General features: G+C 37.7%; 2 protein-coding genes across 2 annotated transcripts; both read right to left on the reverse strand.

The window, feature by feature from the left end:
* Positions 1 to 8,329: 8,329 nt before the first annotated feature.
* LOC118454726 (putative monooxygenase p33MONOX) lies at positions 8,330 to 16,027 on the reverse strand. Its single transcript, XM_087849262.1, has 8 exons — positions 15,860 to 16,027; positions 14,303 to 14,424; positions 13,985 to 14,169; positions 13,685 to 13,796; positions 13,359 to 13,483; positions 10,485 to 10,648; positions 10,201 to 10,376; positions 8,330 to 9,570 (listed from the first exon to the last, which is right to left on the reverse strand). Exons 2-8 carry the CDS (start codon positions 14,328 to 14,330, stop codon positions 9,365 to 9,367), a joined length of 996 nt encoding a protein of 331 aa, XP_087705388.1. The 5' UTR covers positions 14,331 to 14,424; positions 15,860 to 16,027; the 3' UTR covers positions 8,330 to 9,364.
* Positions 16,028 to 19,179: 3,152 nt separating this feature from the next.
* On the reverse strand, positions 19,180 to 20,496 carry LOC102775768 (C-X-C motif chemokine 10-like). Its single transcript, XM_006781480.2, has 4 exons — positions 20,340 to 20,496; positions 20,103 to 20,223; positions 19,753 to 19,830; positions 19,180 to 19,586 (listed from the first exon to the last, which is right to left on the reverse strand). Exons 1-4 carry the CDS (start codon positions 20,401 to 20,403, stop codon positions 19,529 to 19,531), a joined length of 321 nt encoding a protein of 106 aa, XP_006781543.2. The 5' UTR covers positions 20,404 to 20,496; the 3' UTR covers positions 19,180 to 19,528.
* Positions 20,497 to 26,114: the final 5,618 nt, after the last annotated feature.

The raw sequence follows: 26,114 nt of genomic DNA on the forward strand, positions 1-26,114 counted from the left end.
CACAGTTCGTGATAACAAGGTGTTTGAAAAACTTGCATAAAGGACCATTGTGTAAGGTTTTCTACTTAAAAGAAGCAGAACATTATCAGGAATGGTGATTCATTCATTCATTCATTCAGCAATATGGCATGTCAGGAATGTATTGTCTACGTACGTATACGTCTATGTATTGTTTTCCTGATGAACCTGCATTTGTAGTGAAAGGTAACAGGTTGAGTTCTTCAGAAATGTCCAGGAGTGGCTGTCTTTTGAAATGTCAATAAAGCTTTATATCTTTCTGCACTTAATGTTGCAAATAATGTACGGAATGATCAAAACAAAACAAAACAAAACAAAACCAGTTGCTATCCCAGGCCATATTTACATCAGTTATCCATAATTATGTAATTTCTTGCATACTGGGATTTTAGCACATAGCAGGCTGAGACGATGTCGTGTAGAAGTATCAGCATCTTGCCCAAAGATACTTCAGCATGCAGACTGGAGCAGCCAGGAAAAACCACCAACCTTTCAATTAGTAGATGACCTGCTCTACCTCCTGAGTCACAGGCGCCCCAGCAGCTCAGCTTGTTAATAAAGTTAGCATTTTTAAAAATTGTTGATAAAACTCTTTTTAGATTAAAGGTTGCATTGGTAACAAGAAGCATTCAGTTTTCAACCAATAAATCATCAAGTTAAGCCAGAAGACCTTGGTGGATGAATGACAACGCTATCAAAAACATAGCCTCCATGGTGTGGGCTGTTAAATTGTAATCATATGGAAAAAAAAGACTGGTGGAAAAATAGTTCTTTGTGCATAGATCCCCTCTTCCATGAGTATGTGAATAGTTCCTGTTGTGTTATGTGGCCAGAAAAGCAATTTTGCTAGTCCCTGTCATAAAAAATATACTTTGATAAGTTCTTGCAACTGTGTAGTGACCATCTGGTGAAATGGTAAACGCTCTGATTTCTAAACTCTTAAAAAAGAAAGAAAGAAAAAAATAAACTCATTTCACAACTGCCCAATAATTCAGTTTTATTTCTTATACTGTAACTTTTAAACCTCTATCAGTTTTATTGTTCCTACTGCTTCTAGTTTTCTGTGGTGCAAAGGTCCTCCAAGTGCTCTGAACTGACTCCAAGGCAACATTAATTGTTAATGAAGACAATAAATGAAACGACTGACAGGTTTATATCGATTTATGTATGATGTTATTTAGACAGAGAGGCATTACTCTAAAATGACGTCTAGTTTTCTGTACTTATCCCCGAATTAGCAGAAACTCAGGAATCAATCGGCACAGTTCGTGATAACAAGGTGTTTGAAAAACTTGCATAAAGGACCATTGTGTAAGGGTTTCTACTTAAAAGAAGCAGAACATTATCAGGAATGGTGATTCATTCATTCATTCATTCATTCAGCAATATGGCATGTCAGGAATGTATTGTCTACATGCTTCAGAGATCACGGTTTTTTTCCTTACATATGATAAGTGTATTAGCGTCCATTGCTTCTTTGTAAAACAACTTTTACCTCTTCAAGCGCTAAAGCTGCAGGTTTCCTTACATTTCTTCCCTTGTAGGTGTGAACCTTACTTTCTTGGATTCCTTAGAGACCTTGTGGTCAGTGTATTCGGACTGGACTTGTAGTCCTAATCCTGCTGATTGCATATCCTACAGTTGGAATAGTGTATTAGCGCTAAACAGTAACACTCCAGTATTTCTAGTTCAGTCATAACTAATCATCCATTCAGTGACTCAAGCTACTGTTGTCTGTTTTTCTGATGAACCTGCATTTCTAATGAAAGGTGACAAGTTGAGTTCTTCAGAAATGTCCAGGAGTGGCTGTCTTTTGAAATGTCAATAAAGCTTTATATCTTTCTGCACTTAATGTTACAAATAATGTACGAAATGATCAAAACAAAACAAAACAAAACAAAACCAGTTGCTATCCCAGGCCATATTTACATCAGTTATCCATAATTATATAATTTCTTGCATACTGAGATTTTAGCACATAGCCAGGCTGAGACGATGTCGTGTAGAAGTATCAGCATCTTGCCCAAAGATACTTCAGCATGCAGACTGGAGCAGCCAGGAGAAACCACCAACCTTTCAATTAGTAGATGACCTGCTCTACCTCCTGAGTCACAGGCGCCCCAGCAGCTCAGCTTGTTAATAAAGTTAGCATTTTTAAAAATTGTCGATAAAACTCTTTTTAGATTAAAGGTTGCATTGGTAACAAGAAGCATTCAGTTTTCAACCAATAAATCATCAAGTTAAGCCAGAAGACCTTGGTGGATGAATGACAACGCTATCAAAAACATAGCCTCCATGGTGTGGGCTGTTAAACTGTAATCATATGGGAAAAAAATGACTGTTTATTTGGTGGAAAAATAGTTCTTTGTGCATAGATCCCCTCTTCTATGAGTATGTGAATAGTTCCTGTTGTGTTATGTGGCCAGAAAAGCAATTTTGCTAGTCCCTGTCATAAAAATATACTTCGATGAGTTCTTGCAACTGTGTAGTGACCATCTGGTGAAATGGTAAACGCTCTGATTTCTAAACTCTTAAAAAAGAAAGAAAGAAAAAAATAAACTCATTTCACAACTGCCCAATAATTCAGTTTTATTTCTTATACTGTAACTTTTAAACCTCTATCAGTTTTATTGTTCCTACTGCTTCTAGTTTTCTGTGGTGCAAAGGTCCTCCAAGTGCTCTGAACTGACTCCAAGGCAACATTAATTGTTAATGAAGACAATAAATGAAACGGCTGACAGGTTTATATCGATTTAGGAATGATGTTATTTAGACAGAGAGGCAGATATGAACTTATCTGTGCCCCGGCATGTAACTCGGTTGCATATGTATCAAAAGACACGGAGTAAGTAGTGTGCATGTGTCCACCCAGTTAAATTAAAATCCCAGACTCAGAGAAGTATGAAAATGGGTGTTCCTGTGTTCCTTCTGACCACATCATATCCACAGTCCATGGCTACTTTAAAGGAATGTGTGACGGTCTGGCCAAGTCACACGCCTCACCTCGCTTTTTCCAAACCCCATCAGCCCACACTGAGGGAGAACTATTTTGAAAATGGTGTTTAATTGAAGCCTATTGCGTACAATCCTCTTCCCTTTTATTGTACTCTCTGCCAACTCATGTCAAGGTGTGCTGCTGTAGAAGTTTGTGAGTGAGAATCAGTGACAAGAGCCAAAGAACCACATTCCTCCCCTGGCTTAAGGGATTAATAAGTATAATTGTCTGTGCGATTTGACACGGTTATCCAATGAGATTCACCCCAAAGATCAAAGGTTCTTTAATGACTACAACGATGTAAAATGATGGGCACAAGGAGAGGTTTGGCCCCAGCTTCAGTCAAGCTTTAATTCATTTTCACATTAAGGGTTTGAACCAATAACCCTTTAACTTATATTTGTCTAGTTAGTCAGTCTTTGATTTATTGATATTTTACTGGTGATTAATACCATCTAACTGTCTAAGTGCCAGAAATATTCATTAGGCCACACCCACATAAACCTAATAGCCATAAAAAAAATACCATAACCTTATAACCATATAAAAGCAATAGTAAAACAATTATTAACTGAATCTATCTGGTAGAAAATGCATGATATGCAATGTTGGCAACAGTTCTTGTAATTTATAGTGTAATATTAATGAAGTTTGTGTAAACATTAGTAACGATAATCAGTCAGTAGCCAACTCGCATAAATAAACGAAAACGAAGACGCATCAAGCTTTGGAGTAGATTACATAAGGAAACACTGCAGCATGGGTGGCGTGATTGAGATTATAAAATATGATGTACTTTGGTCAATTGCACAATACGTGTCTTGGGTATTAAATTCTTCATTTATATCAGGAGATCCAATAAATGATTCATCTCTACTCTTATATGTTTTGCTTTGACACGCGAACACATACAGCCGGGGCTTCGTGGAAATGCTTAAAGTGTGCCAGACATCGACACACTCTCCGGGCACGTACAGGCTCTGAATGAATGTTCGAGGTCTGAGTACATCAACCGGATGTGGTTCTTGTGTATTGACCAGCTAAGTCTGACTGTTTCAGACACAGTTTGCAGGGGATTCTCCCCTCACATCTGTTTCGAGTTAGATCCCGGAGGCCAGTACAGGAGGGCCTAACAATCTTTGTGGGGGATGGCAGGAAAATGACTATTGAACTGCACAGAAGAGACCAACAGCATGAGGGCCTGAGGCTGGAAGCTGGCTTATAGGAAACAGGTAGCAACTTTAGATCCCTCTTTCTTTGATTTGTTTTCCCTGAAAGCACAAAGAACACAAAGAAAGAAAAAAAAGCCATATAAATATCTGTTTATAAAACCCAGAAGAACTCCATGTCTTAAATTTGTGTCCTGTGCTTTACACTGTGTACAAACAGCAACACCATTATCTTTTATACTGCCTTAGAAAAGTAGTGCAGTAAACGGAGAGTCTTTTGACAATACAGAGGTAATTCAGCTCTCTGCTGGAACCAATATTCGATCTTGATCGTTTAGCAAGGAAGTGATCCAAGATCAAAGGCTATCAAGAAGAGACAGAGCTACTAAAATCAGATACCATACTTTATTCCTAACAACAAATTTTGCACATTTAGCTTTGAATACATTTACAACAATCACAGCTGTAAAGCATTTCTTACTCAGACACTTGGGTTTCGTCTTTTGTGGGGGGCTCTTTGGGAAGACAGAGACGCAGCAAGGGGTGACGTCTTCACGATTTCTGAGGAATAGAAAACTGTTATTGCATAAAACAAGCACAGTAATCTGATTTGTACGCAACCCACGTCTATGGTAATAGCCATACAAGTTTAACCCTATCCAAGAGTTGTGGACATGATTGATATTTATTTTCACAGGATACCTGAGGACAACCACGAGGGTCTGATCAAGTCCCGGTGGTCAACACCCAACCTCACCAGCCCCTACCTCTATCTCTCACTCACTCAGCTTGGTGGGTTCACCTCTGGGCCAGCTCACTGTAAATCAGTCCCAGATGTGACTCTGGAGGCAGATGGCGTAGCGTACGACACAGACAACACCCAACAAACGTCAAACAGATCCCCCCCCACCCCACCCCCCACCCCACCCGCTTTGTCTCAAAAATCCCTCCTTACATTTCGTCACCAGCTCTGTGAACAGCTACATTACCCCTGCAAAATGACACATTACTTATCACCATTACTAATAGTTAGACGGATAAGTGGCACTATATATACAGTAGAAGCTATAAATGAAATGTAACACCAGTAATAAAACTTCTGTGACTTGGTATTATCTCATCACTTTTAGTAATGCACCATAAGATTTTTTTCTCAAGAACTTCAGTGAAGAACATTTTAAGTACAGCTGAAATAGAAAACACATGCTTTATGCCTTAATTTCTCTGTCTAGGTCACGTATCAACAGCCCAACAGTGTTTCATTACAAAATCCTTCCATTTGAGAGCATGTGCTTAAAAGGATTTCCCAGAATCTCACCCGGAGTCAACCTGACATAAAGTGCATCTACCACTCCTACACGTATTAGATAAAAGTTCACCTAATCTTTCTCCAGGCTGACCTTTACGCACATTTAAACGTTAACAATGTTGTCCGGGTATACATAAACTTGGATTACTGGAGGTAGGCGATCTTCCAAAAAGGAAAAAAAAAAAAAACTTGGCGTGGTTTCTTGTATCTCTCCATGTCGAGATAGTATAGAGGCCGGGGTGGTGAATCTTAAGTTCTGGAGTGTGTGGAGGCAGTTTTGCCAGACTCATTTTTCGAAAATAGACGAGTCGTGATTGTTTTTGTTTTGCTTTGTGGTTACCATTGCACATCTCTGAGTAAATGAAATGATTTTCGAGTGACCAGGGCAGAAGTCGAGCAGCAGCGTCAGGGTGAGGGGGCTGCTCGACTGACTAACGTCATGTCGGACCCAGTGAGAAAGCCATCTGTGTTATGTCATGACTGCTGAGGCACTCCACCCTCTTCTCTGTTTCCCCATTTCCCTGTGTCTTTCTTTTTCCCTTCCAGACTCCCCCCACCCACGGCTTGTCTTGCCTTTGCTGTATTGCTGTGTGTTTTTGGTTTAGTGTTACAGACACGGTTATTGTGTCAACTGTTTATGTATTGCATTGCACATCTCTAAACAAATGTGGCTTAAGACTGAAAGGGCTGACTAGCTCCACCTCGGTTTGTAGTTTTTCCAAACTCTTGCACCTAACCCTGTGTTCTTGTGTCCCCTCTGCCACCACCCCCACATTTTGTTTTGATTTTAGTGGTTGACCACCTTTAGGTTTTTGACTATCAGCTTTCTGTCCTCACTTGTCTTTCTTATTCGATTTACAAGCCTGCTCTTGAGCACCACCTGGAAACCACATGTGAATGGTTTACAGCCTTTCATTAAGCTGAGGAGTGCTCCAGTTAAAAGCTCCAGCTAAAGTGTGAATTACCTCAAACAGAGCATTGTTAACACCTAAATTACAGCACTAAAGCCAAAGTAAGACACTGTATTTCTGTTGGTAGGCAAAATATTATTGAAATGCTGTGAATTTCAATCCTGCACTATTCTTATTAAAAATAGAAGGTCCGTCCTTTAATAAATCTTCAACATGAACATACAGGACATTTTTCTGTTGTTTCACTCTCTCTCTCTCTCTCTCCTACACACACACAACATAATGGACATTAACCACCAACTACTGAGAACTTTAACAAGGTAAAGTCTTCCATCACACAGTTGAGCTTTCAGGGGAAAAACTCTGTTTGCTCTGATTGCTTGCTGTAATATGACATGTTTGCTTTAATGTGGTAATAATAGCTTTGGAAATTGAAATTTGACAATTGTGTGGAACTGTCAACAGTAGCATTAGTGCAATAAAACCTGTGTAGCTCTGTGACTACTGGACAAGACTAAATCAGTGTGTGCACAGTAGATGACCGGAGACAACAATAACCTCCCTCTGGCTCCTCAAAGGCTTGTGTGGTCAAATTCATTATCTCATTACATCCCACGCTCTTTCTTTTATGGATTATGCTAATAGAACTGATTACTACTACAGTGTAACTGCAGAATGTGTGCATCGCTTCTTAACTTTTAATGCAAAGTAGTCTGAGTAACATCACAGTGAAATTTGAGAGTCAAACTGAGGAGGAAACTTACAGCAATCCCGTGAGCTCATGTTGAAGTTTTTGCTCCATCTTGTGGTGAAAAATTGTAGGTAAAACATTTGTGCCAAGTTGTTGCGCCACAGTTTATATCTTTATATCACTACAGTAATGACTGTAAATGGTGCAATAGCAAAGGAAATGCGTTATAGTGCGTTTATGCATTTCACAATGGATAAATGGGTCATTCCAGAACTGGAGGACAATTTATGCTTCACAAATGCTAAAAAACATGAAGTTTTTTCAATGTAAATTTCAGTTTTATTTAAATGAACCACCAACAATGAGATGCTTGGCACAACCGTATCACCACCACTCGAAGAAGTAACTATAAAAAAAAGGGAATATATTAAACCTTTGTAAGCTAAAAAAACAACAAAACATTTGAACTATTTTATTGCATAATTTTTATATTCTTACATTTTTTTAATTTAAATGTCTTCTGTTCTTATCTATCAGGGTTGACTTGATGCATTACTTTTTTGTAGACTGACAAAAATACTTTTAATATATATTTGCAATGTTTGTTTAATAGGGTAACATTAGCATTTTTGTAGAAAAATGAATGCATTTCACAGTAATGGACTGTGAAAGTTGAGGATGAATGCAGTTATATAGTACAACTAAATGTAGGAAACTTTAAATGCATCTTCTTTTAGTAGCATAGTAAGAGGGCTGCACTGGTTAGATATACTCTGTCTGAAAAAAAAAAAATAGAAAATATAAAGATAAGGACTCATCTTTGGTCTATCCATGAATTAGGACAACGTTTAACAATTATAAGACTTGTAGCAACAAAACCAAAACATATTTTAAGTGTTATATTTGAATTGGTTATTAAGAAACCGAGACAAAAGAAAACTGCCACTTTAGTAGATGCTCAAGAGCCGTTTCATATTTTAATCAATATTTTGCATTTTTAGTATAATGCAAAGTACTACTCTAACTCTGGAAAATTGGTGAGACAAGCATACATAGAGTTGTGCCTCCTGTATTATTTTCAAATTCATGAATGGAATTCTGGCACCAAATGAGATGCATCTGGCTCGGAGCCTCTGAATCACTTCCTGTTTGAACAGAGCACTGAATATGAAATACTGGGAATAGCCCCCCCACCCCCCTTTTTTTTTTTTTTTTTTTTTTTTTTTTTAAAAGAAACAACCAAAAAGGAATTTAGTTTCATAATGAGATTTATTTACAGATGAAAGTGGGAGAGCTCCCTTGTGCATTTTATTATCAGAATTCATCGGTTTTTCCCAAACAAAACAGCAGGAAATTTCAGTCACGCATTCACACACACGCAAAAAAAGTTGAAAAGTTGACAATGGCCACTTTAGTCCTACGTTTAAAAGAAAAAAGAAAAAAAAAAAAAAAAAAAAAAAAAGTGGCAAACCCAACAAACTGCACTACCTAAAATTTAGAAACCTTGATTTAAAGCAGAATATATATATATAAAAAAGAAATAACTTCAGGTCAGCAGGCACATGGTCACAGATCTGCTCTTACATATAATGAAAAAGCAAAAAAAAAAGCAAAAAAAAAGTTGAAATTTGATGCCAAAAGCAAACCCATTGCAGACTTAGGCACAATATCAGTCATATACCACGATACTCTGCATGCTGATGGAGAAAAGCACTACATAACTTTAAACCAAAAACTATTAAAGACAGGAACCTGAGATATAAATTGAATTACCTTACTACTTTAGCATGATCAGCAGTCTTAAAAGTGAACAACTTCTGCCCAAAATTTGGCAAGATATTTCAACGTTAATCTCAAGCCATCGCTGACAATGGAACGAGGACATCTAGGCAATGCATACCAACGCACCCATTACGTGACAAAGCAATAGGAAGCAGTACCAATGTTAGGGTTACAAATGAAGTTACTCCATTTGTTGTATTATTTGGACTAATAAGATAGAACGAGAGGAGGGGGCATAGACAGCAGACAGCAACTGATCTGAATCTGTGAGCTGGGGAGGAGTAGCAGTGTAGTCTGCTGCTAGTTGGCTAATACTGTAGGTACTATGGGTCCTCATTCCCCCCAGCTTGAGTGAAATTGCATGGAGGCAGAGGGAACAGAGGTAGACAGGGAGGTAAATGTGGAACCAGAGGACAGACAAAAAAACAAAACAAAAAACAAACAAACATTGAGAATGTGGAATCGGAGGAGTAGCTACATAGCTGGTCTTCAGAAGCCCGATGGTGTCAAAACATTCATGTCCCGAGGTTTGAGTTTATGCGGCCGTGGGTTTTGCCGCTTGGCTTCAATGTCTGAGATTTCAATCTTGGGTGGCATAAATTTTGTAGGGTCATCAACCTTGAGGTTGACCTGGGTGTTGGTGCCATCCATGGTTGAGGATTTCTGCAGACCAAAATAGGATTGCAGAGACAAACCTGCAGGAGAGAGGTGTGGTAGATGATGTCATTAATTTCTTAAGAGTTGCAAAGAGAAACACACAGCGTCACTGGTGTACTGTTGAAATTTCCCTGAAATATTCCACCTACATGCCGTTATAGCTTCTATAAGAAAACTTTTAAATTGCACCTTATTCTGCATTTAACCATGTAAAGCCTGAACCACGAAATAATTGCCAGGAAATTCTTCTTTAAAAGCAAAACAAAAAAACTGGAATGTTTATTGAACTTTCTGACAAACTCAAGGTCTCAAAAAGGTCTAGTCTTTTACAGGGTTAAAATATGCATGTTACAGTGAAAACAAGCTATGTTATCACATGTGATTAGGATCACATTTTCTGTTTTGGTTTCTGTGATGTGAGGCCTGTCTTTGTAAACAGTTCTGCAGGTTGTGGTTTCAACATGGCTGTGGTATGACTAGAAGGAAGTAGTTTCAAATGCTATCAATTTACAAACTTTTTTCTCCCCCCAAAATAAAAGGGAGGGTCAGTGCAGTTTGTTTTGATGTAAGGTTCAGGGGTATGACAATTCACCCAATTCGCAAAGTATCGGCATAGAAATGCTAAAAGACTGAAGATACAGAAACAGGCGTGAGCACAAATCTTTTACCTGTGCTGGTTTCAGAGCCAGGATCAGTGGGGGACTTCTGTACCACAGATCGGATTCCGAAGAAACTCCACCTATCTCCTCCTCCTCCTTCATTTCCTCCCATGTCTGTGCTTGGGTTGGGACTGTGGGTCTCAGGTGCAGCAAGGAAAGGTGCAGGACTCAGATGAAACCAGCTCCTGTATTCCCATTACCCAAGCACAGCATGAACATACAGCCATTTTGGAAATTGTACAAATGTATAAATATAAGGGTTCTTTGCTGAATGACAACAGTACACTTCCTACCTGCGGTGAACACTCGGTGAAGAGTAGGGACTAACGCAGGGGGTGATGTTGGGAGTAACGCAGGGGGTGATGTTGGGAGTAACAGAAGGGGTGCCACTTGGGGTGGTTGATGCTGATGTTGTAAGCCTGTCCTCCTTAAAGTTTCCACTTGGCATTCTCAACTTCTGCACAGCAAGAAAAACAAAAAAAGTTAAAAAAAAAAAAAAAAAAAAAAAAAAAAAAAGTCACAAGCTCCCATCTGCTTCACTGTCAGTGTAAATTTATTAAACAGTTTTAATCTTCCCACATGTGTCAGGCCAGCACAAGAGCACAAACAGTGGTGTTTTGTTTCCTCCGTGACCCTGTTTGTAAGTTTGTTGTTTTATGATCTTTTGTTAATCTGTCAGTGAAACAACTAATTGTATTTACAGAGCAAACATCCCTGAATACGCAATGCACAAGGGCAACACTGTTTTACTTGGTTTGCAGATCGAAAAATAGCACGTCACAGGTCCTCAGAGCCTATTGCCATTGACTACGTTATGCAGGTGGGAACGCAGATCAAAGGTTAGAAACAAAGTGTGCAAAAATTACTCATCTTAATTTATCATTAAACAGCAGTAAACACATTAAGAACCACAGAACTGTTATGCACCAAATTAAGCTTTCATTACATAACTTCGACTTTTTCACAAAATTGATTACAATCCCTGAAACACCTATGAAAAACAACAAATCCATGTTAATGTATTTGTCAATCATCAGTCCTCTTCAGTTTTAGCACAGAGTAAGCAAAAGATACTTTTTGACTAAAGGCAAAAAAACTCCAAAAACAAATCCAAATTCCACTATACTTGCCATCAGACTTAAATTGAGTTCATGACTAATCTCTTGAAAAACATTTTCAGTGCCCAGTTTCCATTCGGTATGGGCATATTCCCAATCATATGGCAAATGCCCTTCCAAGCTCATAACTCCATTGTGCATGAGGTCCTGCTTTCTACTCTGGGTAGTATCCATTTTGCAAATGAAGAGCGCAAAGCAACGTAGTGGCCTTTTATCCACATTACTTGGGTCAGTAACCTAGTTCGTCTCTACTTGAACCCGGCTGGCCCTCAGCCAGAACAATCAACATGACATAACAACAGCCTGGCACATGCAAACAATTCTGTATAGCTTATAAAGTGTCAGAAAGCTGAAATAAAAAAGACTAAAGACATACAAAAACCACAAATACACTAAACACAGCAAAAAATAAATATACATATATCGCACGGAAAACCTCTGGTAGTCGATTTGTTCCTCGTGTGTATATAAAACAAAAGACAAAACACATTTATTACAGTTCTTAAAACGCTTTTTCAAATAACACCACCTAAAGTGAAATATGTGTGAAATCTGGTTTCAATATAGATACAAGAGTTTAAAAAAAAATAAATAATGCCAGCACCAGTCTGTGCCTCATTTCTTAGCGTTAGGCCTCATGATAGTAAAATGATGATAGTGCGGGGCAAACAGAGTAATTATCCAAGTTATATATTTAAATCACACTCACTTAGCAAGTGCGAAGGGCTTCCCAAGCCCCTAAAGTTACCCTTTCTGGTTATTTTATTTACCTGAAGCTTCCACTCACGGTAAGCAACACGGCCTTTAAATGTCTGCTGGTTGCTAGTTAGCCAGTGCTAACCAAAGCCAACAACAACCACACAATGGTTAACCACTTTAACCCATCAAACCGCGCAATACGCAAACCACCATCCCCTCCTTTGTATTACGAGATCCACGGTAGTTGATATATGCCGATCATTTATCTTTTATTGTTCCGAATAAATACGTTTGTTTGAATGCTAGCTTTGCTAACGGCCTACAACACCTTCGACCTGACTGTCGTCAACTAAAGCAGCGACGTCTGACTAACCTTTTTATGATAACTTTTCGTTGACGCCTCGGTCCGACAGTTTCTTTCACTTTGTCCATAATTTCCAGTTTAACTGACGATTATTTTTCACAAAAACGACGACGATACAGTCTATGCAGCAAAGTAGGCCTTTTCTGGTTTTGGTAGGAGCTCTCTGATTGGTCCGTCTCAGGGAACAGGAAAAAGGAGGGGGTTTGGTTTGTGCAGGGGCGTTGCTTGGCAACAATACTACAGCCTATGGAGCCAGTGCAGAGCTCATTACGTAATTTGTTTATCAAGACGTTTTTCCATGTTAACAATATGTTGTTATGTAATTAGAAGTGCACATATCAAGTTTCTTTAAGTAAAAGTTTACTTAGCTTACCTTACTAAGTGATCTTTAAACTTTAATGATCTTCAGTAACTTTGTGAGGTCAATAAGAATTAGGTCAGTAAATAGCAGTAAATTTGAGGACCTGTAGGTGTGTGGCTAGTTGTGGTGGGGGATATATATTGTCCTCTTCTGTGACTTTCTAAAAACTAATTGCTCATGCATGTATGAAAACTAAAATCCAGCCCATAATTCATACAAAGTAGATGTTAACATTTAACATATACTTCTTAATGATGCTAATCAGGGTAAAGACAGTCATTGTAAGCTATTAAAAAACTAGGTCTCTAATTTTCATGATAATCTGCCCCAGAGTAGGTCACGTTCACAGCATAAGTTACTATGGTGATCTGCATTTGGAAGAAAACCCAGGATTAACTCTGTAGTTGCCTAAATAAGATGAAATCCTGCCTTGTAGCACAGGCTTTAAATATATATCTGAGCCAGTCCATCGACTTAATTTGATAAGGGTCAGATTTATGATGTTTTTTTTAAATGTACGCTTTGTAATAATAATAACAACCTTCTGTCAAATGACATTTAGGTGTGTATTTTCTTTTGAGTTCATTGTTACTTGCGGTCAGTGATTAAAACTGTTAATACTCACCGGTGTGACATCACCTCGTCTGTGAAAGTGGGTCTCTTCAGCAGAAAGGCCCTTGCAAGGGTAATAACCAGACTCTGTTAGTCCAGCCTGGTGCTCAAACTCCTCAAGGCTCTTGTGGGACTCCTCTGAGAGATTATGGGAACATTGCAGAGTCAGTGTGTTTAAGGTGCTGCACGCCAGCATAGCTCCACTAACACTCTTAAGATTGTTTAAGTGGGAGCCAAGTCATTCTGGGCATCATAATTCATGTAGTGGACAGTGGTCTTGTTAAGTATCTCTATATTTTTAAATAAAGTTGTTTAGTGAAGTTGCTTTCGTGGACTTACTGATCCTTAGCGAGTTCATTAAAGTGGTGGCTTTGGCTTTCACCACAGGCCCAGGAGACTTGGCTGATGCTGCTCCCTCAACGCTCAGTAACTTCCCACCACTCTTCCCTTCCTGGTCACACAAATCCTAAGTGTTAGGCTCCACTTACAAGCTAGTTACATATTAGAAATGGAGCAAATCAAAAGTGCACGCCCTAACATTCAAGAAGCATTTACACGCAACTAATACAAGAATCATTTTGTTCCGGTAACCAATTCAAAACAACGTGGGTTAGAATATAAGGGTAAACAGGGGAGCACCTCAGTTTTCCTGAACCTGTGCTGTGGGATAACAGGTTCTTTCCACAGGATGTTGACAGTCAAGTCAGAAGGTGGGGAATGCATAGGGCCATCCATGTTCTCATCATAGCTGATATTGTGTCGTTGTATTCCAACTGGAGATGATAATGCACCCATGAGGCAGGACGGCATGCCGGACTCAAGTACTGAAATGAAGGAAAAGGACACATTACTGCGTAAATAAACAAACAAATAAATAAGAGAAACAACTTCTGTTATCAGTACAAGATAATTACTTGTCTCACAGTTTAACTGTGCCTAATCTCAAATCTTGTTTACCTGGAATGTCTCCCCGTCCTGAAGCCATTATGTTCTGAGCAGCTGACTGCAGGAGACGGTGGGGTCTGACAGCTTGGCCGTTAACCTGACACTCAGCTTGATGTTGGACTCAGATCTGACCACTTCATCACATGACACCAGACACGGAAAGTTATTAGGCTCACAGAAACGAATGTAAAACACTGCTCACTAATGTCATTTCTTTTACCTGGGGAAGAAGTTAGGCCTACACATGTACTCTATGCATATGTTTAACAACATGATTATGGGTAAGTGAAAAAGAATAAACACAGCAGACATTAATTACTGAACACAGTGCAAGATGTCCTGACCTGCCTTAAATAGAAATACAGAGTCTGATTACAGCAGCGCCATTAATATCAGTCACACATAAATTCCTGCTGATAGCAGAGGAGCACAGCAGAGGTGGCCAAATTTACCCAAATGTCGATAGTACTGGTATCAGATTAATACTAGCGTGACAAGATTGACACTTTTTTCTATCATTTAAGTTCAGTATTAAGCCCAATGAATAATTTCAAAAGATCTTTAATACATCTCTAACACATCAAAGCATCAGAAGCTGACCCAAAAGTGTTTAGAGACAGGAATATTTACATTTCAGGTAAAAAATAAAAAAAAAAGTTTTGAAAATATATGAAAAGTTGAAAGGTATGCTTTTATTTTGCTAAATCATTATTTTGGAAAGAAAAAAAGCACAGTGAGTATGTAGTGAATGTTAAAATGTGCTTAGAAATCGCAGAATAATGATGATCCCTTTCATAAATCATGACACAACTACAACATATTCGGCATCGGTATATTGACACTTTATTTAGTGTATTTTCTTGGTAGCAGATTGATATCACAATCTGTAGTATCGCACAACACTACAACACAACCGAGCTCTGGATTAAACAAGGAAATGACACTTTTTCATTTCCGTCTGACAGCTGATCCACAGTTAGTTAGTTAGTTCCCTATTCAGTCGAATAAAACCACACTCAGTCTTGTTTAGCTCCCAATCGCCGTGATCTGAGATAACTTTCCAGCTGAATGCGCTCTTAAATGAACTCAGAATGTGACATGTTTCTCATACATATTGCAGCAGAATTCAGTTTTTGCAGACACGGGTCGGTGGTGTTTAGTAGTCCGGTCTACTTTCCAGACAGCTGACATCGTGCTGTTCACGTCAGCGCTCATGGAAGCCAGATACAGTGACTTGCAAAAAGAAAAAAGAAAAAACGCACACACACGCATACCCCTCCCAAGAAAGAAAAGAAGTCATGGGGATGTTTGACTCGTGTCGGTGTGGGATTTAAAAAAAACCCCGCAAACTAGCTGTAATGAATGAGGAATGACACATGACTCACGCTGTAGTGTTTCCCGAGAAAAATACATGCATGTAAAAACAGAGAAGCCCATTTAAACCACTTTAAAATGATCTGATTTGCAATAGGCTATACATTTAGTCTGTATATACATACAAGATCTACATTTTAGGTTGTCCAGAATTTGTACGAACCCTTCATCGTATATTTAAAACTTAAAACTCACCCGTGAAGATTTCTCCCACTGTCCCTCTGAAATTACTCCACAGCTGCAGTGATTTCGTTGCCACTGTCGCACCGATTTGGGATAACGAACAAAAATATATTGTTTGTTTGTTCGCTGGCTAGTTTATCCATGACTTTTGGACATGCAAACAGAGCCCATATGCCCACGTCACGGTGAACGTACCTCCTTGGCAGCAGCCTAAGCCGCCGCGGAGGGATCCGCTGAAACTTGACTCAGTATGTTTTGGTGTGGTGCAATAGATCAAGATCGTTACTCTGTATATTTTATCACCTCATAATAATCCTGAATGTTATACTTCAAAGCTGAGGCGATAAGGCAGGTTTGCTGGTAGACGTGAATCTGCAGTGAATGCCTAATCCCCATTCATTCTTATCATTTAAAACTTTAGATCTTTTTTATTTTTAAACTTTAGCGTTTTACATAAGAGGAGTTGCAGTAATGGTGAAGTTTAAAGGGTTATCTGCAAAGATTAGACTTGATCAGTGTGATCAGCGTTGTGGGCCTTGTAAGATCCTGGCCTTTTATTTAAAAGGAACTCCAGTTTAAGACTTGGTTTCAAAGCTAAGGTTAGACTGAGGTCTAGTCGTGGTAAAAGGATTGGTAGATGGCTAAGGTCACCCTTGGGTTCAGGGAATGCACATGCAAATTATGTGGGTGAGGGTGTGGTGGATAGCAGCCTATAGGACTCTGGAAAGTTCAGCCACCCCTGTCAGTGAGGACATTGCTGACTGCTGACTGGACCCTGTAATCCCAGTCTGTTTGCAGCTTCAGTGTCATGTGTACTATTTGATGCCAGACTTTAACTTCTTAATTTCAATGCTTGGCAATCTGCTTGAAAGTCTGCAACCACTTCATGTGTACAAACCCACAAATATCCCAGAGGTGAAGCTGTTCTGAATGGAGGGTTGGGTTACAAGTCTTCTGAGTCAGCATCTTGGACTGTTCAGCATTTACAAGAAACATTTTGTAACAGTTATTGCAACAGAAATGGGTCATCACAGCTGACGCTGAAAGCACACACACACACACACACACACACACACACACACACACACACACACACACACACACACACACACACACACACACACACACACAAAAGGTCTCACAGTTTTGAATAGTCAATGTGAAATTTGAGTTACTGTCTACTTGTGGTTTCTCCAGGAGAGAAATTCATACTATATTTTAAATTTTTTATATGTAATATTCTAATTGGACTAGCTGTTGTGATTGCAGGAAAGGGAACCAAGTGCAGGAATCTGAAAAAGGAAGAAATAAGTTCTCAAAGACAGTAAGACAGGACTATTTATACACACATGTCAGGAGGTTGAAAAGGATAAACAGACACAAGGTCATCACACAGGACAATGGCAACGAGCTAGAAGGTGAAATAAAATTAAACATGAAACGCAGAAGACAAATTATTACAAAACTAAAATGGGACATGAATAATAATAAGAAATGCTTAGACATGAATAAACTTAACATGGGAGGAGGACAAAGTGGAATACAGAGAGTAAGATCCTGAAGGGACTAATTAAATATATAAGTAAAAAGTATAAATAAAGTATAACTAGAACAGGACTAAAGAATAAATGAAAATCATCTCATGGGTCAAATTAATACAATTCAGAATTAGAGGGAACATTCATGCTCTATTCTTTGGTCTCATACCTTCATATTTCTAGAATATCATTTCTTTCAGCAACTCAAACCTGCTTAAAATCAACCATCTTGTTTGTTTGTTTGATTTTGTCTCCTTTAGCCTCTACCTCTTGTTATGTATAGCAGGATTGTTTGTGTGACTGGCTGTGCTGTTTGCATGTGCTAAATGTTGCCGCTGTGTTTCATTATGTTAAAAGACTAATTCAAGTGGAAAATTCTATAATATTTTCCATTTCCCTGAGACACATTTTAGTAATGCTGATTATTTTTGCACTGATGTGCAATATCAAGCCATTTTCTTTAAAAATACTACAAATGACATGAAAGTCTGATCATTTTTTAGTTATATTGATATTCAAATTCAATCACTACTGCAAGAATTCAAAAGAGAATCTCATAGATTGTAAGTAAAGATAGAAGCAACTGATTATATGGACGATTTTTAATTTTTATACTTTGCATTACCAGCACTGGTCCACAAGATAGCACTATTGGTGTAGCATATGAACAGTTACAGCCCTTAAAGAGAAAGCGCACACTTGATTTTTAATCCTTTCATGCTGTTTGGGTCAAATTTGACCCATTTTCAATTTTAACAGATGTTAAATTCATCAGGCCCTTTGATGACTGGAGTGACTGAAAATACACAAAACCAAAACATTAAAAAATAAATAAATAAATAAATAAATAAATAAATAAATAAATATATACTTCATACTGAATATTAAATCCACCAGCGTGGGTCAAAACAAGTAAATGTTGGTTTTTGGGAATAAATTGTGAGACTGCACATACCATGTCTGCATGTTTTTTTTTATGGGACAGGCCTGTCAGAACTCTGTCGCAACGCAAGTGCTCAAACTGCAAGTCACATTTTTTTAACCATACATTAATACACTCCAAAAATAATTCTGCCCAGAAATACTGACTTTAACTCATTTATTTACATATAAGTTTCCCCATTTAATGTTACAACATAAATAAAATGTAATATGTTACATTTAATGTATTATGAAATTTACTATGCACTCAGTTTATACCAAGCACATATTTCTTAATGGTTAATTATTTGACTAAACAAATCTTTAACTTTATATATTTTGGTTGCATTTTGCTTAATTGTTACTTTTAAGGATGAAGAATCTTTTATTTTTGAGTGTACAGTGTTTTATTCTGTATAATTCAAACACTTTAACCACTTCATGTCATTTAGAACCACGAGTTCACCTAATATGCATGTCTTTGGATGATGGGAGGAAGCTGGAGTATCCAGAGAAAACCCACCCAGGCACTGGGAGGAGCTGCCAACTCCACACAGAAAGCCCCCAGCTGAGGTTCACACTATGAAACCTCTTACTGTAAGAGGAAAGTCTTAATCATTCTGCCACTGTGCCATTTTAATAAGTGTGGAAAACACATGTGCACGTCCCACACATGCAAGACTGTTTTGAATGCGCAGACTGTTTTGCAATAATGCAGCACTTTGTAATGTTTTGTGTTTGAGGTGTTTATTAATGTTGAATTGATATTATTAATTATAGAGGATAGCTGCACATATGCTACTCTCTTCTTGCTCGCTGACCTCTGACACAGTAATTAATGATTAATCATCAGTTTATTAACGTCAACCAGGCTGTTTATACATTCTAAAGAGATCAGTAGTTCAAATGTCTGTATAGACACAAAATCCTACTGGCATGAAATATGAGGAAACAAATCTTTAAGAGCTAAAAATTTTATTAAAAAAATATCAAGAAGTACAAAGAGACATTCATCTATTTACAAAAACACAGAAGAATGAAAACAGGATACAATAGAGTGGAGATAAAATATAAGCACATATAAAAAATTAAATTAAAAAAAAAAAACTACAATCCTTTCATGTCCATGTTTGTTTTTGTTTTGTTTTTTTGTCAAGGTGACTTTGTTGAGGGTTCAGAGGTCATATGAGGTGCTTTTTCTTTCAGAGAGCTTAAAAGACAATCACATGGCAGCTGTGGAGGGTTCCACTGGGGAGGAAGTGGTCTTCTGCTTTTTATCCCTAAATTCACAAAAAACAAACAAACAGTGCACTCATTAGAAAAAAAAAAGTCATTTATTACTTTATTTCTATAAACTGAAGCGATTCACTAACAATCTAACATTATTATTTAGACAATCAGTGTACTGGATGTATAACTTGGATGAGTGTGGTGAAGTGTACTCACATGATGTTAGTCAGGAGCTTTTTCACGGCCTTCAGTTCGGGGTTCAAGCAATAGCGGAGGCCACTGTTCAAGGTAACACTGTTGAAATAGAAAATAGAGGTAAGTTCAATTTAAATGGAAAAGCTAAGAATACCCTGATACATATACCAAGCTATTTAAATTCACTGATCCTACAAGTATTTTTCAAAAATCATTATCTACCTTAAAAAGGCATTTTTAGTTAGGATGCATTTAATTTGCACTGTCATGCAATTTCTTGTGTGATGCTTTATTAAAGCTTAACAAATCTTCAAGTTGAATTTATCAAAAGTAATAATAAAAAAAAAGTCATATTAAAAAAAAAACCTTACACAATCTCCACTTTGTTGCAGAAGATGGTTGCTTGGTAGATCTGTATGTCCTTTATTTCTGTCTTCATGCCGATACGATTCCTGACATGGTGACACAGACACTGCTGTCCTGATTGTTTGACTAGAAAAGAAGGCAATGAAAAAGAAATTAATATTTGATGTGCACAAATTCAAGTTTGCTTAATTTCAACCAAGAATCTAAATCATCTGAAAGGACAAATAAAGAAAGAAACTTACGTTGGGCCTGGGAGATGCAGACCATGACAGCCAGGAGCAGAAACACTTTGATGAGGGTGGACATTGCTGGTTTCAAGATGACACCGGTGCTGAAAACGTGCAGCAAAGATAATAATGACGCCAGAGAGAGACTTGCAACAATTTAAGACTGATTGTTGACAGGAGTGCTGTGAGGATTCGACTCAGAGTGAGCTCTTAAATACTTACTTTGGCTGCATACGTAATCTTTCCTGTGACAAAGGGAAATTTTTGAGAGTGGAAAGTGAAACTCAAAAATGCCACAAAATAAAAAAAAGCCAACCCTCCCACCCCCCACACTCCTTCTCAGCTCTGTGTCTGGTGGTACAACATTTTGACATTTTGTGGTAATATGATACATTACAAGAGAACATTAAACCTTTTTGCATAACAATTACAAGTTCTCACACAGATGAACTTCTATTCTGAATGTTTGTGTGAACAGGCAAAGACACAAGGACATTTATTTCTTAAACATTTTGCATAATGAATTAATTTTGATAAAAACAAAACAAAAAACAAAACAAAACAAAAAAAAACCCACATCAACCATCAAAACATTTAGGTCATGTGAGAAATGCAACCTTTCTAACCTGTGAGAAATAAAAGGAAAAACATTTGGGCCATGTTAAATACTCATATGGCACCAAATAAGTGCATTTAGGATTGTAGACATGATTCAAACGGAGCATCAGAATGAGGAAGCAAGGTAATTTAGGAGTTATAATGTCACATGTTTGCTGGTGCCTGTTGTGCTGATTTGAGTATTTCAGAAACTGCTAATCTACCGGGATTTTCCTGAGCAACAATCTCAAGGGTTTAAAGAGAACGGCCTGAAAAACAAAAAATATCCAGTGAGCAGCAGTTCTCTGTGGGATAATTCCTTGTTGACGCCAGAAGTCAGAGGAGAATGATTTAGTCGCGTCGAGGTGATGCAAGGCAACAGCAACTCATTTAACCACTTGTTACAATCAAGGTATGAAGAAGAGCATTTGTTGTGAATACTAGCTACAGCAGCAGAAGACCACAAGAAGTGACACTCATGTCAGCTAACAACAGGAACCTGAAGCTTAAAATTTAGAAAGAACATGGGCACATGGATCCATCCAGCTCTGCGTCAACAGTTCAGGCTGGTGGTGGTTTAAAGATGTAGGGAATCTTTTCCTGGCACTATTTGGGCCCCTCGATATCAGTTGAGCAGTGTAACAAAACTCAAATCATCTCACATCAGTTTCTTGAACATTGCAGCGAGTGCATCTGTCAGATGTCAGTCCACTAGATCATCATGGATGTGTAGCTGGCAAATCTACAGCACCTGTGTGATGCTGTCGTGTTAATTTTATGGACCAAAATCTGTGGGGAATTTTTTGCAACGTGTTGAATCAATGCTGCAAACAATTACGGCTGTAATTGCTGAAGGCAGAATGAGGTCCTAGTAAGGTATATCTAACTAAGTAAGCTGTGAGTTTAAACTTAATGCAGAAAAGATATATAATACATTATAGAGCCCATTGCTGGAAAATAAGAGTTCTCAGGGGTATCAGTTGTCTCTAGAAGACTTAATGTGAGCAAACTGTCAAATATCCCAGAGCTGTAGCCATTCTAAATGGAGGGATAAAGTCATCTAAGTTAGTGTGTTGGACTGAGCAGCTTTTACAGGAAACATTTAGTTGCAGTTATTGCAACACATCGGCGTTGCAGCGGATATTGAAAGCTCACACACACATGCTGTACATAAAATAAGCTCTCAAGGCCTTGGTTAACAAACTAGAAAGCTGCCACTATTTAGATGTACTGGCTATGGTTTTGTGAGAGCTGAAAATTATGTTGAATTTCATATTCTTTATATCAAATTCATAAGAGACTGAAAAAATATATATATAAAAAAATGGGGGCAGATTAAAGTGTTTCAGAGTTAAAAAATGACTACTTCTGCTTCCATGAAAAATACAGTTCACTTACACGTGCATTTTCCACAATGCACCATTTCATATAATCCTAACATTTGCTTAAAAAAACATGTTTGCATTAATAATTAGTTGCTTAACTTACCTGCTTTATTCCTATAACTTTTTTAAAGTTATGTTTTATTTTATATTTTAACTTTCTGCCCCAAAATAATAATGGATGTAACATTTCCATTAAACTCATTAAATGCTTAACATTTCCTTTAATGAAATTATTTAATTGAATAAACCAGAAAAAAAAAAAAAAAAAAAAAAATATATATATATATATATATATATATATATATATATATATATATGAGCTAAATATGGAGCAAATGCACAAATAAAGTGAAACAAACTTTTTCTTTAATTATATAATTTTATTAATGTTCAAACATCAGAAAAATGTAATATTCCAACTATCACATGATAATACAATAAAAATCCTTCTCTTTTTATTGCTATCATAACAAAGGCAGATATTTGAACAACTTATACAACATGTAGGCTTTTTCTTTCTTTCTTTTTCTTTTCTTTCTTTTTTTTCTTTTTTTGCAACACGAGGGCATGATGTTACATGCATCAGTGGTTTGACACCTTTAGCATTCTCATCTCCAAATGAGAAAGGTGTGAGTGCTCGGAAAAACACGCAGCTTTGTTTTATTTCTTTCCATTTGTAGTAAGCGGTAGTTGTGCATTTGTGACATTTCTGGTGTGAATAAATCGGTAATCTCTGACTTATCTGACTATCTGCCTTCTGTCTTTGGTTTGATGTTGACACACCAGATAAAATCTGATCAGATCTGATAAGAAAAGCCACCAAGATCAAAGCCTTGAGCAAATATGGTTTCAAAAGAAAGCTTCGGAGTTTCAGTTTTATTTCCCTTTTCATTTGACACTTGGCAAACTGAAATTCAATCAACTTTTATTTTCTTCTCTTTTTTTTATAACCTATTTTCAGCTGCAAGAAGGTCAGAAAGCTAGAATGAAACAGAAAGTGATGTAATAAGAAGAATTCACATGAGTTTCCTGTAAAAGATGTGATTTAGAGAACCAGCAGCTTAAATAAAGGAGGAAAGGAGGATGAAATTAGTGTTTATAGTATTAATCAAAGGGGTTATGTCTCTAAAATGTCAACTCTGAGGACTTCAGAAACATGCTTGGCATTCACCCAAACTACAAAGCATCTCATGCAGAAGGTTTTGGTTTGACTTACTGCAACTTCTGACATATCTGTCTACGTCTGGGATGATGTGGGTGATGTCCCGTGATGGTGGGCTGCTGCAATCCAAATCATTCACATCGATTTCAATACTTAAGTGTGAAAATCTGTTTTTGGGGGCAGAAATGATTATTCAAGCACTGTAATGTTTAATTTAAAATTGAATACAATTTTTAAAGGGCTTTCTGAGAGGTTGCATGCAAAAAGAACTTTAAAAAACAAAAATCATTGGATTCAAAGATTAAATGTAAAATATTAAACCAAAGATTCAAACAAATGTCAAAGTGGAGGCATGCTATTTTAAGACACAGGGATCTTCCCTTTAAATAAAAAGCGAGAATGGGGGCTTTTTTTCTTGCGGTGCCAGACTAAACACCAGTAGTCGCTTGGTCAGCAACTGTGACCTCGCTAAAACGACACAGAAGCGCTTATAACGTGTAGAAAACTATGACTCAAATCAAAACCTTTAGATTTAGAAATCACGCTTTTTTATTCAGTGCTTCCAACGCAGATTAGCTGTATTTCCGTGCACTTAGCACGCTTGAATATTTTATATGTACTTTTTGTTAATATTTAATGGCTTTTCCCTTTTGTGGGTACAGCTTGTTCTTTCAGATATTCTGGCACAGGGACAAAAATGTCATGCAGCAGCAGTCCAACGGAGAGCGGTGGAACAGATATGGCCAGGAACATAAATGGAAAGTGCCTTTTTCCCCTCCCTATTAGCCCTAATGGTAGTGGGGTCAAAGTGAGTTTGTGTATATAAGGGGATTGCCAACCTTACATATTAAGAATATATTTCCTTTTTGTGAGGATGTATGCCGCTTTACTTGTGGTGAATACCACAATGTGTGACCCCGTATAGGAATAAACCAACAGGAACTAGCAACATCAGCAGAGTCTCTTCCTGTACAAACTTTCTAGACAAGCCCAGCGTGGTTGCACTTCTCATTTCATTTAAAAAGTGATATTTCTTATTAGGAGTAGAGGTATGATGAAATACAAAGCGACTAAACAATATTTCTTGTTGTGGAAAAGGAAAGAGGAAACAATTTTAAGGGATTTTCTAACCTTTTTATGCACATAAGTCACGCAGACTCCAACTCAAAGGCTTTGAATTAAAAAAAAATACAACTTCATAAAAGCCGTTGCTTCAGGCTTTGTTGTTTAGATCGTGATCTAAACTCATAAGGTTGAGAAGATGTAAACAAAAGTTTTCACAAGAGTTTATGTAGTCAGGTGAAAGTACACAATGGTACAACTTGACACTTCCATAGGAAATAAGATGCACTCAAGCCATTCATCATAAGCAAGTGCAGGCACACCTATAAAAGCGGACATTTTGAAAGTTTGCTGCTCTGAAGCATTCAGGTTTGGATTCAGAGAACAAAGAAAATAATAAAGAAAAGTTAATGACAGCATAATTTAAGAAATAGTGAACAAGTGCAGCTTGTTTGGAAAGATTGCCTGGAAAAGACTGTTCTCTCTAAAAAGCACACGGCAGCGTGGCCAAAGTTTGCCAAGTAGCATCTGAACAAACAACAAGAGTTCTGGAACAATGGATAGATGGATCTGGATAGATGAAACCAATAAAACCAAAGTGCAGACGTTGGGTGATAATGCACAGCACCACGTCTGCTACAAAACAAACGCATAACAGCACAAACACCTCGTACCAGCTGTCAGGCACGGTGGTGGAGGGGTGATGATTTGGGCTTGTTTTGCAGCCACGGGGATCTTGCAGTGATTGAATTGACCATGAAATCCTTGTATGCTAATGTTTTATAGAGTCAAATATGAGGTCATCCGTCTGACAGGCAGAGCTTGGGTGAAATTAGGTCACACAACAAGCGTATGATGCTCAAAACAGCACTGGATACCAACCCTCCCACCCTCCACCCCCACTCCTTCTCAGCTCTGTTGCTGGTGGTACAACATTTTGACATTTTGTGGTAATATGATACATTACAAGAGAACATTAAACCTTTTTGCATAACAATTAAAAATTCTCACAGAGATGAACTTGTATTCTGAATGTTTGTGTGAACAGGCAAAGACACATGGACATTTATTTCTTAAACATTTTGCATAATGAATTAATTTTGATAAAAACAAAACAAAAAACAAAACAAAAAGCAGACTGTAAAACAAAAGAATTGGAGTGCTCCAATGGCCCAGGCAAAAGCTAGACCTCAACCTGACTGAAATACTTCGGAGAGGCCTCAAGAGAGCTGTGCATGAACAAATGCCGACAAACCTCAATGAACTTAAGAAGCACTGTAAAGAGAGGGCGTTGAAATTCCTCAGCAATGTGACAGACGGATCTTTCAAAAGTCATACCGAAAACCCGTGTCAACTTGTTGCTATTAAATGTGTTCAACGAGCTGTTGAACCATGGGGAGTTTTTCACGAGTCTCGCAAAGAATCCTGTGAAAAGTTTCACATGTATGTGTGGTTCCCAAGTGTGGTGAACTTTTTCCACAACGTGGTTAAGATGCTTCCTTATTTTTTAATTGTTTATGGATCAGTGGTACTATATAGTTGAAATATGTAGTAGAAAACAGTTTAGATAAGGAAGAGTTACCT

The sequence above is a fragment of the Neolamprologus brichardi genome, chromosome 2 (assembly GCF_056152115.1).
Source record: "Neolamprologus brichardi isolate AB-2024 chromosome 2, ASM5615211v1, whole genome shotgun sequence".
Taxonomy (NCBI): Eukaryota; Metazoa; Chordata; class Actinopteri; order Cichliformes; family Cichlidae; genus Neolamprologus; species Neolamprologus brichardi.

Excerpts from the sequence above, each read along its gene's own strand:
- LOC118454726 (XM_087849262.1), bottom strand. The coding sequence starts at position 14,330 with ATGGCTTCAGGACGGGGAGACATTCCAG. Across the intron at positions 13,797-13,984 it reads ACAGGTTCAGGAAAACTGAG|GAAGGGAAGAGTGGTGGGAA; the intron begins GTGCTCCCCTGT and ends TTGTGTGACCAG. Across the intron at positions 10,377-10,484 it reads TCACCGAGTGTTCACCGCAG|GAGCTGGTTTCATCTGAGTC; the intron begins GTAGGAAGTGTA and ends ATGGGAATACAG.
- LOC102775768 (XM_006781480.2), bottom strand. The coding sequence starts at position 20,403 with ATGTCCACCCTCATCAAAGTGTTTCTGCTCCTGGCTGTCATGGTCTGC. Across the intron at positions 20,224-20,339 it reads CTGCATCTCCCAGGCCCAAC|TCAAACAATCAGGACAGCAG; the intron begins GTAAGTTTCTTT and ends CTTCTTTTCTAG. Across the intron at positions 19,831-20,102 it reads TGCAACAAAGTGGAGATTGT|TGTTACCTTGAACAGTGGCC; the intron begins GTAAGGTTTTTT and ends CTATTTCAACAG.